Source organism: Rhodnius prolixus, unplaced genomic scaffold (genome assembly GCF_049639745.1).
Source record: "Rhodnius prolixus isolate KJV_2025 unplaced genomic scaffold, Rpr scaffold_9, whole genome shotgun sequence".
Classification (NCBI taxonomy): domain Eukaryota; kingdom Metazoa; phylum Arthropoda; class Insecta; order Hemiptera; family Reduviidae; genus Rhodnius; species Rhodnius prolixus.
The window spans coordinates 10,928,984-10,950,125 of NW_027411604.1; the positions used below are offsets into that span (position 1 = coordinate 10,928,984).

General features: G+C 32.3%; 1 protein-coding gene across 25 annotated transcripts in view; it reads right to left on the reverse strand.

Moving 5' to 3' along the window:
* Positions 1-21,142, reverse strand: part of LOC141454167 (uncharacterized) — a 197,785-nt gene that overhangs the window by 22,811 nt on the left and 153,832 nt on the right. For 10 of the 25 annotated variants that reach the window (XR_012458508.1, XR_012458503.1, XR_012458499.1 and 7 more), the window contains 8 exons: positions 20,592-20,772; positions 10,900-20,346; positions 8,939-9,135; positions 7,449-7,693; positions 6,975-7,112; positions 6,390-6,650; positions 5,771-5,951; positions 904-1,538 (listed from right to left, as the gene is read on the reverse strand). The exons of 1 other annotated variant lie outside the window; for it this stretch is intronic. Coding sequence is in view for 1 of the 24 variants with exons in the window: in XM_074128114.1 (XP_073984215.1) it covers positions 12,338-12,780; positions 13,489-14,350 (1,305 nt within the window). In the remaining 23 variants the exon portion in view is untranslated. Of the gene's footprint in view, positions 1-903; positions 1,539-5,766; positions 5,952-6,389; positions 6,651-6,974; positions 7,113-7,448; positions 7,694-8,938; positions 9,136-10,899; positions 20,347-20,587; positions 20,773-21,142 lie in introns of those variants that run through there. 14 more of the 25 variants (XR_012458510.1, XR_012458504.1, XR_012458507.1 and 11 more) reach the window with 12 other exon arrangements.

A 21,142-nucleotide genomic window follows, 5' to 3' on the forward strand; every position in this document is an offset into this window, starting at 1 on the left:
CATTATAGAATGAAAAGAATGAAAATTTACAACAAACAATGGAACTAAAAAGGAAACCTTTCTACTTGAGGCATTATAGAAAGAGGGAAACTGAAAACAATTCCAAAAGCAGAGAACTAGAATCCTGTCAGACAACAGAGTCAAACATTTATAATAATAATGAAGAAAAAGAACAAGATATTCAAAAGATAAGGTACAAGACAAAACTTTAAACGTTGAAGTTATGACAGTGTTATCAGATAATAATAATATTTATGCTAAATTCAATCACATTTTAAATGAATATTTTAAAGTGTCTTCAATTGTGAATTTTCTTTTAATCGCTTTTATTGTGTAATAATGAATATTGTACATTTTTTGTTTCTATTTTAAGGAGACTTTTTAAGTGAAAAAGAAGCAAGCATATGGTAAGTCGGTTCATTAATAATGAATTTAATCAAAATAAAAGTCTAAAATTTATTTTCAAAAAACATTTAAGCAGTTTTTAAAGAACTCAATGAATGCCGAGCAGAGAGCGAGAGAAAAGAGAGAAGAGAATTGCGAGCCAGCGCCCCCTAACAATGGAGAAGGTGAGACAATCTAATTTAAGATGCTCTCCACCAAGTGTTAATATTGATTGTCTGCTAAACATTGCATTCGGTGGAACCATTAAAAATTAAAAAATATAATTATCTGTCTTTTTTTATGATTAATAGAAAATAAACAACACAATGTTCCATTTCGGATATTGTAAGACTTAAACGTGAAGTTATCCTTTCAATCGTACAGCCAGACCAAAAATATCTTGAAATCCGAACTTCAATCACGCCGAGACGGTCCATCAGAATAGTAGTGTCTTTTGTAAAATAAGTCTTGACGTCAATCTAGTGGAGTTGCCATGGAATACAAAATTATCTGCTAACACCATTGTCAATGATTGGGAATGGAAACAAAAAGTTGCTCTTCAGGTGTACTTATGGTTGGAAAACATATTTTTCAAAAGTTGTACTTCAGGGTTATTTATAGTTGGAATAGGAATACCCTAAGAACTTCCCAGAAAATAATTTAAAAAATACCCCTTCCCGCTTTTCTAAAAATCCACTACATCTAAAAGGAAGAAATAATAAGAAAATACCCTAAAAATAAGGATGAAATATCGTTTGCAATTATAAACATCAATTGCATATTTGAATATGCTAATAAATAATTGAAAGATCAACAAATCCGCCAGATCAGGTATAATAATCCCTAGATTCGTAACAGCAGTCATAGCAATTACATTCTTTGCTGGCATAAAGCACAGATATTTCCAAATTTGAAATCTTTGTTTTCAAGTACGAAGTTAAATCAGCCTTACGGTTAACTACTTTTCCAGTATCCAGTGTTGTCTGAAAAAGCTCATGGATGTCAACATGCCTGGTCACTGTTCGCAATCGCCCTACTTCCTCAAAGTAGCTTCAGCCTAGAGTTGCACCATCTTCTCATTCCCTCCATTAAAGAGAGCGCACATTAAATGATAACTCGACAATAGCCTCTCTTAAACAGCAGCTCTAGATAATCTAAACAATCAAATAAATTTATGTTAAATAGTGCAGTTTAAAAACAAAGTAGTGATTTTATTCTATCAATTTACTTGGGGCGAAAAATTTTCTTTTCATGCGCAAAATTAAGTCTTTTTTTTAAAAAAAGAAAAAAGAAAAGAAAACATTTTTGCAACAAGAAAAATTAGAAGTAATTAAGACATTAAATTAAATCATTTAATAATAATAATAATAATAATAATAATAATACTTAATTTACAAGATAAATAAAAAGAAATGCATAAATAAGTACTATTATGCGAAAAGAAAAAGAAAGAAAAGTAAATACATAAATGAAGAAGTACTGGAATATAAAAAGCCAGAGCCAAAAGCAGAATGAAAAAATAAAATAAGATAAATGATAACAATAATTTGTTAATAACTGAAAAGTACAAATTGATAACGGTATTGCCATGCATGACGAGCAAAAGATATGAGGTTTACAATTCTCCATTTGGAGATAAAAATAAAACCGAGATCTTGATAACAAGCGGCGACCAAGCCAAAGGAGACGTATCTCGTTGAGAATTGAACATTCAGCCACAAAGTGGAAAATGTCCTCCTTGGTTCCAGAGTTGCACAATGAACAGATATCTGTATCTCTATCATACCATGGTATGTAGTTCAGGTATAGCAGCTCTCCTTGCAACTTGAACAACCAGCGAAGCTCAATAAGACTTAACGTGTCAGCTGCACTACCATTAAAACTAAAGAGCGAGACGGTATGATCGAGCTCTTTGTATAAAAGAAACCTGGAGCGGACGACTGGGCAGACCCATAAAAATCAAAACAACTGACCGCCAAGACTCCTCCTGAAGATTAGCACTAATTGCAGGTAGTAGCTTAGAGATGATACTAGACCGCCACTGCAAAACATTCTCCAAGGAGAGATCGAACTCCAAGTTATATTTTTAAAAAAGAAATTTCCAATGAAGAGGCGTTTTTACTCATTACTTCTGATGCTGTTATACGAGGAAAACGGGAAATAGGGAGTGAAAACACTTTTCTGACGTAATTGAAATGGAGTCTGAGAGTAAAAATAAAAATCAAAACAACTGAAGTCTCCAGGTACAGCATAAAATTGGGGGTAGAATCAGGGAGCGCAAACAGTTTCTTGATGAAATAACGCTGGACCTTCTCCAGCTCCTCATAACGCTGAAAACCCCATACTTGGCAAAGCATCGAGCGACTAACAGCTACAAACAGTTTGAATTTGGAGCGAAGAGGAACCAAATTCTGAGAGAAATGAAATTATCCCAAATTCTATTGATCCCCTGCTTCGCCACCGAAGCTTTTTCCTTTAGAAGACCAGCCAATGAGAGCCTGGGGGTTAAGAGGATCCCAAGATATTCCCGCACGACTTCGTACACCCTTGCCTCACGCCCATTGATACATCAAAAAATTCCGAATGGAGTCCACACCCCTCACTGCAGATGCTGCATTATTAAAAACGCTCCTTAGAATAGAAATAAATTTGAAAGAAACCCCAGAATTAAAGAGCTTAAGTAAGAGGGCGTTACGGCTTACCGAGTCAAATGCAGCCTTTAAATCAACAAAAAAACAGCATGTTTTCTGACGTTTCTTCAAAAGTCAGAGATTAATAATATAAATCACAGTGAAGAGGTTATCAACCGCGGAATAACTACGGCGGAATCCAGCCTGACATTCACTTAGCAGACCATTTTCCAAAACAAACATCTCAACACGGCGAAGAAGTAAGGCAGAGATCTTAGCGAGAGCATCCAGGCAAGAAATGATGAAAAAGAAATGTAATCTACTATTACAGAATCTAGAGAGTTTCACGGTGGCATAGGTTTCCTTGACCACCACCACTCTCATAATCTAAGCCTAGGTTCTTTCATTTAGACTTTTAGACAACTTTAACAAAAACTTACAGTTTAAAATGTTAAGTATAAGGGTTGATTAAACGCCAAAAGGTACACAAATCAGCAAGCACCCAACATTTCATTAATTCTTCATTAATATTTAAGTAATTTTACTGCATTAATATTCATTAATATTTTTTAGAATTTATTAGATGTCACAGACCCTTATGCTGGCCATTTTCGTCTACAAAATATATGTTCAAGTAGAACTGTAGATTGACTGTAATATCTAGTTATTTATAATAATCAAACTTGATTACAGGTTAAAAAGAAAAACGTTATAAAAAATAAAAAAAATTATGAGGCTAAAGAATTCAAAACCTTTTTTAAAAAATGCTTACACCAACATACATTAATGATTTTGTTTATTTTATTTATTTATTTTTAAATAAAAATTGTTGGTTTAAGTTCATTCTTCGATTAAAGTAATTGTTATTTTATGAAGTAGTCAAACGTTTATAATAATAGGTAATAATTATCTGGCTTTATCGCAAATAATATAGTTTTCTACAATTACATTCTCAATCTAGGTATTCATCCCACAATGTTGTATACATGTAATGTAAAATGAATAAGATATGCATATTTTTAGGGCAGCTAATTATACCAGTATTTTATTATAAGTAAAATTAGGGGGACTAAATTAAATTACAATTGAGAAATCAATAATTGTTGAATAATCTACTTGTTATTAACTGTGTGTTATTTGTGCTCACGAATATTTCGGTAAAATGAATTCAAGTCAGTAGCCGACTCTAACTTTGTCTTTTTCTACTTTAACATGCATGTACGTATATGTGATTGATCATAATTATAACAAAAAAATATTATAAATGAATTGGCCAGCATAAGGGTCTGTGACATCTAATAAATTCTACAAAATATTAATGAATATTAATGCAGTAAAATTACTTAAATATTAATGAAGAATTAATGAAATGTTGGGTGCTTGCTGATTTGTGTACCTTTTGGCGTTTAATCAACCCTTAACATTTTAAACTGTAAGTTTTTGTTAAAGAGATTTTTGTACCTTTTGGATGGATTTTCCTTTTTGTCTATTTTGCAAAGTTACATATCTGCTTTACAGATTTTTTTTCAATTTGGAATAAGCATTTCTATCATTATAACCTGATAAGGTGTTAAGTCGGAACCGTAACTACCACTGGAGAGATCTTTTTAAAGAATGATTATTAGTTGCGGTCCCCCAAACCATCCTCTATAACAATTTTTTTTTTAAAAAGCGTTATGAATAACATAGGAAGATATTTGTACGTAAATAACAAAATTAAACTGCGATTTCAGTACTTCCCTTTAAGAGGAGTAAAATTACTTAAAGATTTTTTAATCGAACGACAATTCATTGATTTAAATCGGTTCACTCATTGATAATTTAATTTAAACGATTGTAGTACTTCCTCTTAGTAGGTGCAAGAGCATGATAGCACTTCACAGCCACGCAGAGGAGCTTTTACCACTTATTCGAGCTGAATTTTATCAAAATCGGACTAAGCGTTATAGAAATATTGGTAATAATAGTTTTAGAAAGGGCCTTATTTGGGTGGGGCGAACTCCCCTCCTTATGAGGCACAGCGTCCAGGCTTTTAAAGTGCAAATCTGTACAAAATTTCGATTCGAATGACACATCATTCATGAAAATCGGTTCACGTGTGGATAATTTGAAACGATTGCTGTACTTCCCCTTACAAGTGTAAGAGCAGATCGTCGCTTTAATGTTACGTAGGGAAGCCCTCACCCTATCATCCTACCAAATTTTATCAAAATCGGGCTAAGATTTACAGAGTAATAATAATTTTGGAGGGGGGTCTCACATACATGGGGCTAACTCCTCTCCCATTCGATGTACAGCGTCGAGACCCCCAAAAGGCACATCTACATAAAATTCCGAATCGAATGACACCTCATTCATGAAAATCGGTTCGCGCGTTTAGGCGCTACGTTGTTTACAAAAAAGGTAACAACAAGAAGAACAAGAACAAGAACATTTTCTGAAAATGCCGTTTTTGCTCATTTTCAGCAACGTATTTCTCAAAATCTATTTAATCTATGTTGGTGCAAAAAAATTACAGTGATAAAGGAGGATTTACCCTTTATTTTAAAGAAAATTTGGGAATTTTATCTTTTATAGAAAAAGAGAAAAAAATTGTCAAAGTTGGGTGTTTTTCAACGTTACGCTTTTTCGTGCAGTTTTTGATGGTCAACCCTTATACAACTGTCCTACCGGACAGTTTTAATAGAAAGACCAATTTTTTTTTAACTTAAGAACAATTGTATCATCATTAGAAAAAATATATATTACTTACTTACATTGAAATTCAAACTGTAATAATCTCCAGCTATGACCAAAAATAACCCCGAGATTTCAGCATATATCAAAAAGCAGTCTGATTTAACATCATCCACGCACCAAGATGTGGAGACACGATACAAAAACCTCTCCAGCATCCATACTGCACGTCATCTCCCCTCATTTCAGCTCATCAAATTCCTATTTTAATGAATTTGTATGAAAATTGCGCAAAAAGACTTGAGAAATTGCATCATTCTCCAAAATAAAATAATAAATAGTAACAAAAATATTACATATTTCTAATTATATATTTTTTATGATTTAATTTAGTTCTAATAAAATTAAAATGTCTACATATTTTTAGAATTAATGGGTAATAAATTAATGCAATTTAAAAAGCAAAATTTCTGTAACATTTCTGCTGACTTATTGTTAGTTTCCGTTTTTGATAAAGTTCTTTCAGTCAAGATGGTTATGCTGTAAATTAGACGATAATTTTAATATTTACAGATAAACATCATAATCTTTATGCCCATTATTGATTATTGTAATTGCTGTATTATTCTAATAAGTGTTAGAAAAGATTCTGATTATATCCTACAATAGTTTTTAGAACTTATGTTTCTTTTTACTTACCTGAACTAAGACAATAGTCGTTAATTGCAGAACTCCTAGCCTTTCCTAAATTCGTTCTCCTTCTTTAGCTTTACATCCTTACACCTACGCTGCAAGATCTTCCTTGCTGATCCATCCCTTCCGGGTTATTCAGCAAGCACATCTTTTTTGTGATCCTATCTAACGGCGTTCCCTACACTTTCAAATCCAAACATCTGGACAACTAAATCTGCTTTTCATTCAATGATAATGAAATATATTTCTAAAATAACACACTTATTCCTGAGGAATAAAATTCATTTTAATGCAACAATATAACATTATCATTATCATTATAACATACACACATTATCTACTAGCAATATTACTGAATTATTTTTAAGAAAATGAATAAAAAAATTATAAGCTCGACTAAAAATAGTTCTATGTGATTGGATAATAATGCAGAATTCACATGCATGTTTGATGTTCAAGTTTTCAATTTAAACTTTACAATCAACAAAAATTATAACTTTTTCATTCATAAAAAAAAATTAATTTATATGGAAAAAGTTTTAGTTCTTGTTGTATCACTCGGAACATAATAAATAATAATATAAGACTTACCTAGATGCGAATCACTTCATATTTATGGTCGTGCTGCTGTAGGTATAGAATGACCCTTAAAAATTCATTTCAGATAAAAGCTGAGCTTAACGGGGCTGCAAGTTGACAAAAAGCCCAATGATGTCAGCACTGCATGAACTGAAAAAAATATTACATTAAACATAAGTAGGAGTAATACGAATTTGATTCACACTACATTAATACTTCATTCAAAACGCAGAATTTATCAGTTAAACTAAACCTTTTTTTAAAAAACTTTTGAAATTCTGCTCTTTATTTTCTTAAAATAAAATTTAATAACATTCAAAATGTTTACCTATTACTCGTATCAGAAGATGCTACTAACAATACATAAATCTATATCAAAATAATGAACTTAGAGGAAAGAAACCTAGAGTTCACATGTATTAATGAAGTTTTAAAAATTTAATTTTTTTTTAAACCAACAAAATCGAATGAAAACTTAAAAATTACTTGTATTTTATTGTCAATTAAGATTCTAATAGGGCGGGCCTTAAGGCCTACGCCACTGCGACCCCTTTAGATCTGCTGTGGCTCCCCTACTCTAGAGCTCACCCTCCAGACCCGTCCGTTTAATCAGACTCTTAATATTTCAATTAGGTTATTCACATTGGATTAATGTTTTACGTCTTTTTCACTTGGGCTTCCATTGATGGGTAGTTTTCCAGGCATTACTCTGGGTATCATCATTATTAATTCTGAAAATCAGCATTATTTATTGTAATTCAAATAATTAAAATGTTTTAAGGAGTTTCACCTAGCATTGTAAGAAGCCCGAGAAAAACATGTACTTATATAACTATTTATGTATATAATAAAAATTAAATAGAAGACTATGATTAAACTAAAGAATTGGTCTTTTTTTAAAAACCTAAATCTTTTTATTAGACGTTCAACTACTTGTGACTAATTTAGTCGTGAATCGCGATTACGTTTTACCAAATTCTGAACTTTACATTACCGACAGAAAGTTCTTATAGAAATCAAACTTGAACATACCAGCTAAAAATATTAAAAAACATTGTTGTCCCAAAACGTATACGTTCAATGAGTATAGAAATGAAATGGTAAAAATAGGTAGAAATTTGGCACTAAGGGTACGCTACAACGAATAAGTTGTACAATAACGATTTCTGTTGAGCATTCGCGAATTTCTCTCGCCACAACTTACCTATTGAAATTTTGTTTAATTCTAAAACTCTCCCTTAAACATAATAATAAAGTAATTCTTCAATATTATACGTGCTAAGTATTATAGAATGTACTCGTAAGACAACTGTAAGAGCTTCCTCTAAACAATAAGAGAAAAAAGGATTTCGCTAGATGGAGGACAAAAGATTTTGAGGTCAAAAAGGAATAGTGAGATCAATGTGAACCGAAGAGCATACTCAATATTCCTAAAGATTTTTGATTAGGGAGACTGAATTAATTGACAATTGGAAAGGTAGTACCACACGATTTCTGTCGAAGTACAGATTGCTCCATACCAGCTGCTATAGCAGTCTTTGATTTATTACCGAGTTTTTAGTTTTTATCAATTTTTCAAGAGAAATGTTTCAATACATGCTCTAGATCGTAGTAATATAATGAAAGTACGTTGTTTACAGGAAATCGTAAATGCTCTTCAAGAGAAAATACGAAAAATCAGATTCAGTAAATTTGCAGTTAGATTGGCAGATATTCGCCAAAAAGAGCCATTAAACTAAATATCAAAATTTAAATTTTCCATGATTGATTTTCATCACACACGAAACTCGACGATTCGTAAAAACATTTATCGTAAACAAATATTTCCGTTTAAAACTGAATAACATTCTACTTGATCGTAACACCTTGTAATTATTATGGGTAAGAAAAAGTAAATGAATTGTAACGAGTGCTTGGTAGACATTAAAGTAAAAGTGAAAAATTAAGGGGCAAAGTGACAAAGATAAGCAACATACCTTATGAAGCCGATACAAAAGGAAAGGTCTTGTTCACACCACTTGCTCCAGCATTTATCTCTCATTCTACTCCTGCTTGTAGGCGGCACTACTACCCTCATCATTCTTGTTATGAAATAGTCAAAAACCATTACTAGAGAAATACAGAGCTTGAAACTTCTTATCAGTACTATCTACGAAGCCATTTAATATTTCATCTGAAGTACAATAACAAAAACATGAAATGATTCTCCCAAATAACATAAACAATTGTACGTAATACGTACATAGGTTCCATATCACATCATTAAATAAGGTTCCTTTTTATTTAATCTATATCTGTTGATTTAATGACTCCTCAGTTATACGTTAATGTAATATAAGTTGTCAATTTCATTAACAGGTCTAATTGTTCTACAAGCGAATTAAGCTTGTCGTTCTCATCTTCCTCGCCTTAGAATCTTGACTTGTGGTTTTCCTTTTTTCACTTCGATATAGAACTAACACTTCTCGAAACTTACTTTTTATAGGTCTTAGTAGAGGTTTAAGAATTTATTAGTCTTATGAAAATGAGGTTACATCCGCAGTGCGTAATATTTGTAATTTTGTCCGTAGTAGGACGTATTTTTAATATACCCTTATCGGTTTCGGTCTTTTAACTATCTCTGAGGTAGTATTATCAGTTTACAGAAATGACTTCGACTTCACCGATTTCCCAGGACCGCACTACACTTACTGAGCAGACTGTATAAGAGAGGTTACGTAACGTGTTATCCAAAATATTAACGAATTATCAAACATTTGTAAAAATCATGAATTAAAATTATTGAAATCTAGTACATGTTAAAAGGATTTCTTTTTTTAAAAAAATTCCGTGCTAGTAATATTTTAGAACTGAGAAGTACGAAATGTATTTTATACGAGGAAGGCGCGAGAATTTAAGTTTAAAACTAAGCCATTGTTGCCTTTTCACTGGGAAATAATTATTGTTAAGTAAAATATGAATGAATATGCGATTTTAATCATTTAAAAAATGAGTAAAATCTTTGTAGGAAAACTTTCGACCAGCATAGAACATGCAATATGCTGGTATATTCGAGCTTTGTGAATTGCTTTCTTTTTGCACATTTCTATTCGTAGCAGAAACACTTCAGTTTTTATAAAACAGAAACTTTATGGAATTGGTTCATAAAGTATATAATTGAATTAATTGAGAATCAGCGATTTGTACGTTAATATAATCAATGCATTATAGGACTTACAAGTGGCTCAGGTTGGATGGTTGGTGGTCGGTTGAAAGGGGCTTTCTTGGTCTTATACTGCATTTTATTCATTCGGTTGATGTAGAAATTGTTTTGATAAGTAATCTGCAATATGTCTGCGATGTTCTCCTTCATACTTTTAATGACTAAGATAGAGGAGTATTGTTCATTCACACCGAGTAGCCTACATTCCAAATTACCATTGCGAAATTAATAGAAAATTGAGGATATCTCCTCTAGATTTGTGCAAAAGAATAAAATTTCTGCTTTAGTGTATTAATTACTATGACAGAGATGGAATGTAAATACAGAGTATTTACCAGAATTTGAAGTTACGATTGCAAAATTAATGGCAAAATAAGGAGTATTCATCTTGTTTGACTGGTACGATTGAGATTTCTGGTTTATACTATAGATAACTAAGGAAGTTACGATTGCAGAAATTATGGAAAAATGTTTTTCTGCATTATTTTGCTACCTTTCTCATTCAATTGTTAAAAGAACTACAAGATAATTTCTTATTTATCCCTCCATTTTTCAGACGTAATTGACGTTACGTATACATTTCAGACGTATGTTTAATACGTTTTTAAACTTAGATGTGTACACTTAAAATGCATCTAGTATCAACTGTCTTGGAAACATGTCAATTTCATAAACACCTCTAATCAAATCAACTCGTAATTAAGAATAAAAGTATACACAAAAAATGTTGCTTACTTGTAAGAAGTCCTTAACGCAGAAACGATGCAAAAAACAAACGAGTTTTTTTTATTTATTGTCAACTCGAAGTTCATCTATATCATCCTTTGTAGCAAGGTTAGTCAGTCTGGCATCCATGACTTTATTGATAAGAATTTCCATGCACTATATAAGGTCATTATTTGACATTAGGCCTACCTCTCCTAATAGTATGGTACTGCTAGTAGCCACCTCACTCAAAACAAAAGAATGTTTCTTGATACCTGACTTATTCAACTCTAGTGAACTCCTAATTTTCTTGATACGTTTAGGAGTATCTTCAAGAGGAGAAGAAAACTTGTCAATTTTAGGCGGCATGCAATGAAAAGAAAAGTGTACCTGTTACAGATGGCGGCTAAACTTGCAAAATGAAAGAAAACAAACAGAACTGTATATAATAATATAATAAATTGTTTATTAATCTTTAAATTATAAAATTTACATAATGAAAAAAAATAAACCTTAAACAGACAAAGTGCATGGACCTAGTCCATCTGCAGAGTTGCACTAATTATGAGTCATACAATCTATTGACTTTCACAAAATACATTATAAAAAATAAAATGTAAAATTAATACAAATTATAAATTCTGTTTGTACAAAAATAGTGAAGAAAGAGAAATAAAATAAAAATACTCTTTTTTACATACACACCCAATTAATAATTGAATTGTTGGATTAACATTTTTCTATAATTACCAGCTGAACGGATAAATTTATTTAACAATAGCCAATCTTTTCCATTTAATTGATCTATTAGTTCTGCCATGCTTAATTCTACTTTGCCAAAACACCTGACTCTAAATTCCCTCATAATTGGGCAAACCGCTATAAAGTGATAAACATTCTCCACAGCCCCCAAATTACACATGGAACAGTAATGCTGTGCCTCAGTACGCGTTATGTTGTAATTTAATTTAAGAAGCTGCCCTCTTGCTTTAAAAATATTACTCATTAGATAAAAATTATTGTCATCAGATATATAATGCTTATCCAAACTTAATTTAAGCTCTTTGTACAGAGAGTGAAAGGTTGAATGGAAAGCTTTTTTTAGACATTCTTCTTTAAACTCTTGATTTATTTTCTCAAACAATCCATTCAACGAATCGACCCCATCTTTCCCAGTAATATATTTGTCAAAGTCAAAATTAAATTTAGCAAAAAGAGAAGAGCAAGCATCATACCAATAGATTTTCTTCTTGACGATTTCTTTCACAAGCAATTTAGGCAGCCTTTGGTCCGGCAGTGACAGAACGCTTTTAATATACTTTAAAAACATTTTCAAGGTAAACAAAAACATAGGCTCAGCTCCTGTTTCTAAATAAATGATGTAGTGGGGTGTATTTTTAGGAAGAAAAAATATTTTTTTTACAAAGAAAGTATATAACCTCTCTACCGAATCGTATCGCTGGAAACCCTAAATTTGTGCGCCGTAGCATATAATCGCTCTGACGACCGCTCGAAATACCTCATGTTTAGTGGAAAATGGGACATCATGACTTTTCAGTAAACGGCCATAACTTACATTCAAGGCAAATTTAGCTACTGACAATTTTTCCCGAAAATGGTGGCTAAAGGTTAATTTTGGGGTCATATACATGCCTAAATATTTATAAATTCGAACATTTTCAATTTTTATCCCCTTAAAAGACCAACGCTCATTTTTTGCCTGTCTTCCACCGTTCTTGAACACAATAACCTTGGATTTCTCTAAATTCAAATTCAGGTTCCATTGATCACAGTAGGCGCTCATTCTGTTTATCATAGACTGCAATATGGATGGATGATCCGCCATCACGACAATATCATCCGCATACAAAAGGCAACGGATATTTACCCCTGCAACTCGCACACCTCCCTCTAAAACATCATAAATATCATTTAAAAAAATTGAAAATAAAAGAGGTGAGAGCACACATCCTTGTTTTAGTCCCATTCTCGTAACAAAACTCTCAGTAACACCACTTGGCGTCCAAACACTTGCCTCTGTATTATTATACAGCTCTTCAAGAACCCGAATGAATTTTGTGGAGACGCCTAAAGAATAAAGTTTATAATAAAGATGATTCCTAATTGGCGAATCAAATGCTGCTTTATAATCCACAAAAAAACAAAAAAGTTTCCCTCTATTACGGTATGTTTTTAATTTAATTGTATTCACAAGATTAAAAATATTATCGATAGTAGAATAACCCTTACGAAAGCCAGACTGATATTCTATTAATATTTCTTTCTCATTAACAAATGTCTCCAAACGCTTCAACAAAAGACCGCTAAATAATTTTGAAATACTATCTGAAAATGAAATTCCTCTATAATTTCCAACATTATTCAAATCTCCTTTTTTATGTAGAGGAAAAATTATAGATTTCGAAAAACTAGGAGGAACTTCCGCTGTTTCGAAAATATAGTTAAACAGGTCGAGCAATTTCAGAAGAAAATTATCTGAACTATTTTTAAAAAATTCAACCGGTATGCGATCGAATCCAGGTGCCTTACCGTCCTTAGCTTTACCTAGTACATACAACAATTCAGTGTAATTAAACTTTTTATCAATAGATAACTCACCTATAAGTGGTGGTGCAAACTGAATGGGATCTACAGACAAACACGGATTCAATAAGTTGTTAAAATGACGCACCCAATCCTCACAACTAATAACAGCACTACTAACAAAATTACTACTTTTAAAATTCTTTATTAGAGACCACAAATTTTTAGTATCATTAACTTCCTTAAATTTATTTTTTAATGATAAGTAAAATTCTTTCTTTTTTGATGCACACAACTGTTTATATTGACTATTACATTCACTATACGTACTTCTGACCAGTTTCAATCCCGTTTTACGAAAAAGATTTAAAAGTTTAAAAGTTTTATTTCTCGCTTGTTTACAATCATTATCATGCCATTTTTGCTTGAAATTTGTTGAACTTCGAACACCTATACTACGTACTCGTTTACCTAAACTAGAACATTGGACTATCATATCCACAAACATATTAACAGCTCCCTGTACATTGTTTGGAACCTCTTTTATTAAATTTACACTTTTTTCTAATTTATTCTTAAAATTAATACGATCTAATTCTGTCCATGGTAATTTTGGAAGAAGTGGTAAGAGTTTATCTTGTTTATCGAAAGGGTCTAACTTTATAATCAGGTTAATTGGCATGTGATCGGAAAACACTTCTGGAATTACTCTAAAATCTTTAACAATATGCAATAAATCAAACGCCAGAACGCACAGATCGCAAACAGAACACCCCCGTCCTGAAATATATGTATACTGCCCTTCATCTCCCGCAGTTCTACCATTCAATACAATTAAATTACAATTATCACAAGTTTCTAAAAACATTTTACCTCTATTATTTACAATTAAATCTTTTGAATTCCTGTGTACATTCACATTACATCTACCTTCCATGTATTCAGCTGGTATAGACTGCAGATTACCTACTCTCACGTTTAAGTCACCTATTACAATAAATTTAAAAGATGAATTATTTAATAAATTATCTACAACATTAAATTCATTTGTCCAATTATTACAATTTATATAGGCCGGCAGGATATAAAAAAATGCTTGATTAATTTTACCTTGAACTAAAGTAATCCCTTGTATATCGACAAATCTGAATATATTTGTAATTAATTTACTAGATTTTATACCGTACAAAGAGCCCGCCTTCGCCCTTCCAAACACACTTTCCCTTGTTGCTCCTATCCAATACAAATTAAATCCACTGAAATACTTTTCCCACAAAACAAAATCTTTATCCTCTACAAATGTCTCAAAAAGAAAAAAAATATCAAAATTTTTAACAAAATCAAAAAAAGAAAAATCTTTTTTGTTACTTATTCCAGCAACATTATAACTTAAAATAGAGCAACTATCACCATAATTTACACATTCATTCGCACCTACCTCACTTCGTACTTGTACTTCATTGAACTCATAGCCTATTTTCTCTTCTCCAAAAAATACTCTAGAAATTTGAGATCCTCTTCCTTCGCTGCAAGGCCCTCCTCATTATCCCAAAAGTACTTCCGGTTGTTATAAAGCAAATAATTACTTCTGAGTGAAACTCTAGCTTCCTTATCCTTAGTTAATATTTTTTGTTTAACTTCCGCCAACTTTCTTCTTTTTTGCCTGTCCTTTTTGCGTCATGTCTCTGTTAATCCAGATGCCAGTACCCCTAAGTTTCCTTGTATTACTTAGGACCAACTGCACTTCTGCCAATTTCAAAAATTCCACTAACAACATTCGACCCTGCCCAATAGAAAATACTCTATCTAACGACAATTCACTGATCCCAAGCACTCTCTCAAAAAATTCCTTAACTATAGATACCAAATTATCACCTTCTTTGAAACCTGACAGACCTCCAATTATTAAATTCTTAGCTTTCGACTTTCTCAAAATCGCTTCTATGCTTTTCTTAATATTTCTATTTTCCTCCTTGAGGCATAAAACTTCTTTCTTCAAACTTTCATTTTCCGTTATTATAAGGTCTAATTTGTTTTCAAATGCTATAAAATGTTCTTTCGTTGGAAACATTGCGAGCTTAGCATCTAGCATATTATTTATTTTACTCAATAGAATATCATCTCTATCACTTGATTCTCCTTGACCCTTTTTACCCATAATTTCCTCAGGTGAAGAGTAGCTTCTCCTTCTCTTAGTAAATCTATCTGAACTAGGAGTACCTTCTTTTATTTCTGTAATTTTTATTTCATTACTCATTGCCTGAATTACGCTAGAGATGATCCCAGTAATACATTACCGGCAGTAGTGACGATGGGCGTGGCCAGTGAACTATCACTCTAATCCCTTTTTTTAATCCCTAATTTCTTTTTAAGAGTACTGCTTGAAAAATGTATGATTTTAGTTTTACTTGCATTAACACTGAGGTCGTTTAAGCAACAGTACTGTTCGAGTATGAGTAATTTTTCGTTCAAGTCAATAACAGAATTTGCAAAAAGAACTATGTCATCTGCGTAAGCTATTAAGATTATCTTAATTTAGACTTGAAAAATTCTAACATATCGGAAGTAAATAGGTTAAAGAGAAGAGGAGATAGAGGTTCCCCTTGTAACACACCTGATGTTATTCGAATGTCCTCAGTGGAGCTTGTAGGGGTTAAGGCACGCATATATGCTTTGTCGTATAAGGATTTCAGGATGCGGGTAATTTTAGTCCAACACCCAGCTTTAGTAATTTTTCCCAAAGCATCCTATGTGAGATAGCGTCGAAAGCCTTAGAAAAATCTATAAATATTGCAAAAAGAGGAGTGTTGCTGCTCAATTTAATACCAATTATTGAAGAGAGAATGAATTTATTATCTTGACACCCTCTTCCAGGCCGAAATCCACATTGGACATCCGGCAAAAGGCACATGTTTTCTGACCAAGTATTCTTATTAGATTCTGTAAGCTAAAATGGAGGTGAAAATTTTAGGAAGGCTATTCAACAAAGCTATTCCACGGTAGTTACAGGGATTAGTTGGGTCGCCTTTTTTGAGAATCATTTTCCTATCCATGTAAGACCATGAGCGAGGAACTTCTTCCTTTGCCAAAATATTATTAAACAGGTTTAGTATGTAATGATCCCACGAAGGAGACAAATTAGAGAAAAACTCATACGGAATTAAGTCCCTTCCAGGAGTTTTATTAGATTTAAACTTGGACAAAATTAACTGCAGTTCCCGTAATTCTATATTTCTTTCCAATTCATGATTAACAGTTTCAAAGAAGAGAGGGTAAATTATTTCACTATTATAATTAGGTAGGTAAAAATTATTATAATATTGTGCCCACACATCTTTAGTTATATGAGAAGTTTCGCGATTTTTAAAGGTTGATTCTCGTACTGCAATCCAAAAATCCTTAGAATTTTTAACATTAGATATCTCTTCAATTTTACTTAGCGTTTTCTCTTTTTTCTTTCTTTTTATTAGATAATTATAATTTTTACGTAATTTTAAATACTCTTCAAGGATGTTAATATTTTTATCTTTTTTATAATAACGAAAAATTCTATTTATATTACGCTTAGCAATCAAACATTCCGTATCGAACCAGTCATTTTTTCTGTAAACGTTCTTTATTTCTTTTAGACGACGAGATTCCACCATTTTTAAAAAAATTAGCACAACTAATTATTGCATTGATAATATTTGTATAGAGCTGTTCCACAAAAATACAGAAGTGTGGATTGCGACATACAAAGTTCATATTCATTTTTTAAAACGCTATTCCACCTGTATTTAGTGAGCACAGTCTCAGAACTAACTTTACTCCGATTAATGCTATCTGAGGGCGTAATTCCGGGTAAATTTAATTTTAACGTGCAAGAAAGATGAAAAAGGAATGGGAAAAGACTATTATCATCTATAAAATCTTCACAAAGGTTTAAACTAATGAAATTACCCCAGACAAAATCAGTAACACTGGAACCTTGTTGAGATATAAATGTAAATTGGGCCGGAAAATCACTGGGAAAGCGTCCATTAAAAACAGTCATACCATTATCTTCTATAAGATTCACCAAATTTCCTCCCCCATGATTTAATTTTAAGTCCAACGAGTCTCGGCAAGAGTAAAACGGGAAGCCCTGGGAAAGCTCTGCAGGCATTTGATTTAAATCAGAAATGCGCGAATTAAAGTCACCTCCTATAAAAACTGGTAGATCTCCGTGTTCGTTTATTATAGTCTCTATTACATCCGCTAGGTTGTCCGCATAAGAATCATAAATTGTGCCGGGTCTCCAATAAATTAGGCCCAATATGATGTTGATAGAGACCCAGAGATTTTTCTTTAACAGCATTAGATGCAAATAAATCAAAATTCTTTAAAAGGTTTATCTAAAATTGCCCAGGTCTCTGAGAGGCATACGACCCCATATTTAGATAATGAATGTTGGGAAGTGGTATCTAGATTATTCAGTGAATTTAAGCCATTTATGTTTTGAAAAATAATATTAAAACTTGGACTTACACAAACTGAGGAACTATCTAATTGTTTTGTTTGATAATTGTGTGTCGGGACGCAGTGCCTTTGAAGCTCTAGTTCATTTGTCTTGAGAGGAAGAGGGACAAAAAAAAGAGTCCAAAGTGGATGAAGTAGTCAGCTTAAGTTTCCTTTTCTTTAGAGATGCTCTTGAGGATGTTTCTGAAATATCCGTGTCCTGATCTGAAGCTTCAATATCATGTGACAATTTACCTTCTTGACCTGTCAATGCTTGGAGATCTTCCTCGCAGTTTATTGCTACAGGTTCAGTTAGTTCAGTTCTCTTTATAAAAAGTTGGTTATTTCTGAACCAGGTAAACTTGATAATATTATAATTTTTTAAACTATACAGTGAAGAATAGAATGGAGACATGTTTTCTGAAAAATAGATTGAGATGGTTATGAATTTAAGTTTTATTTATTATGTACATATTTTAGGTATAGGGAGGCTAGCGTCCAAATTTATATTAGGAAGCTCGTATTGGGATAAATACTAGTTCTTATTATCAGTTGATTGAGATGGGGCGAAAATCAGCCTAATCAACTTCGGTGATTGAAGATAAAATTGTGGCGTTATTTCAGCGAGGGTTTAGTTATCGTCACATAGGGGGGAACTTACATTATCTCATGCGACCGTCCAGTAAATAATTAAAAAGTTTAAGACAAGTTCTACAGATAACGCAAGACGTTCTGGGAGGCCGAGAAAAGTTTCTAAGAGAGAAACACGCAATCTGGTGCGGCAAGTTTCCAATAATCCGATGATAAGTGCACGCCTACTCTTGGATAGCCTCGCGTCAACTTCAGAGATCCTTGTTATGTCACATACATCCGAAATCGCCTACAAGCAGCGGGCTACAAAGGTAGAACTGCAAGGAAGAAACCATTCATTAGTGAACTCAATAGGATGAAGAGACAGGATTTCGCTCGGAAGTTTGCCAATAAGCTGCTGGAATTTTGGAAAAATATAATCTACTCTGATGAGAGCTAATTCAATATTTTTGGATCCTATAGACGAAAGTTTGTTTGGAGAAGGCGTAAGTGGGACTTGAAGCTAAAAACATAATAAAAACTGTACAGCACGGAGGAGGCTGTGTGATGGTATGGGGCTGCACGAGTGCTGTGGGAGAAGGAGAACTTGTCGTCATCGATGGAATTCTTAACGCTGAAAGGTACGTGGACATATTCCGACATAATTTAAGCAAAAGTGCTGGTAAATTGGGGATCGAAAGCGCATACGTCTTTCAACAGGATAACGATCCCATACATACAGCCCAAAAAATGAAGGAATGGCTGCTTTATAAGGCCCTGAAACAACTTGTCACCCCTCCACAGTGTCTGTATATAAGCCCTATTGAAAATGTATGGCTTTATTTGGGACGGAAAATTCGAAAATTGAAATGTTTTTCCAGAGAAGAGCTCATAACCAATTTAAACAAATCATGGGAAGAAATCACGTCTCAAGAGACACTAAACCTGGTGGAATCTATGCCAAGTACGCTTCAAGCAATAATAAATGCAAAGGGATTGCATAATAAATATTAGGTCTTTAGTTTTGCGTTAATTATAACATTCAGACTGATGTATGAATACTTATTTTGCATACAATAAATTATTTTTCTGCTTTTTAATCAATTCTTTATGTTTATATAAGAAAATGAGAGTATTAAATTAAATGTTACTATCTTCGATTTCAGTGCTGAACAAGTAGTCATTTTAGAAACAAAAGTTCAGTAGATAAAGTAAAAAAACTTAGCGTATGAATACTTTTTTGCCCCACTGTATAATAATATAATAAATTATAATAATATATATTATATTAAAAAAGGAAATATTTTGTTAAACAGCTAAGCCACTAATCCCATTTTCACAAAACATAAATAAGTCAAAAAGCTGATAGTGGATATTAAACCTAGCCAGAATCGATTTCATCACTAATCGGTATATTTTCAAAGAATTCAATCAGTTCTCTCTTAAGTATACTAAAATAACATTTTAGGGAGAATTTGTTTTAATTAGTAGTTTACTTACAGGTCTAACAAAACATAAAATGGTGCGAATACCTGTGACGATTTACCTTTCTTTAGGGATTATTTTAAGCAGATTAGGGCTACTTAAGACTAATTTTAAACAGCATTTAAGTACTTAATCATTGTATACCTTTTTGTTAGAATATTTTTTAAATTCAATAAAAAATAACCTTAAATTGTAACCTCCGGATATACCAGCTTAATTATACAAGCAACATACCACACCAAAACGCCTGAATCTTACACTATATCCACAGTGTATGATATGTGAAACTGTTAGGGTCTTTTTGAAGCCAAGGTGAAATTAAATTTGAATCCATGAACTCACCGTGTTATATGTTTATGCACATTATTGAGGTACACACACAAGATTTGTTTTCAATCTCTGAAATAAGTACCTAAATTATCAAGATATTTCTTTTTCAGATTCCAAATCTGCCAAGATTGGATTACACAAATCTACTATTACAGAATCTAGAGTTTTACGGTGGCATAGGTTTGCTTGACACCACTCTCATAATCTAAGCCTAGGTTCTTTCATTTAGACTTTTAGACAATAGAAAGACCAATTTTTTTTGAACTTAAGAACAATTGTATCATCATTAGAAAAAATATATATTACTTACTTACATTGAAATTTAAACTGTAATAATCTCCAGCTATGACCAAAAATAACCTCGAGATTTCAGCATATATCAAAAAGCAGTCTGATTTGAGATCATCCACGCACCAAAATGTGGAGACACGATACAAAAACCTCTCCAGCATCCATACTGCACGTCATCTCCCCTCATTTCAGCTCATCAAATTCCTATTTTAATGAATTTGTATGAAAATTGTGCAAAAAGACTTGAGAAATTGCATCATTCTCCAGAATAAAATAATAAATAGTATAAAAAATATTACATATTTCTAATTATATATTTTTTACGATTCATTTTAGTTCTAATAAAATTAAAATGTCAACATATTTTTAGAATTAATGGGTAATAAATTAACGCAATTTAAAAAGCAAAAGTTCTGTAACATTTCTGCTGACTTATTGTTAGTTTCCGTTTTTGATAAAGTTCTTTCAGTCGAGATGGTTTTGCTGTAAATTAGACGATAATTTTAATATTTACAGATAAACATCATAATCTTTATGCCCATTATTGATTGTAATTGCTGAATTATTCTAATAA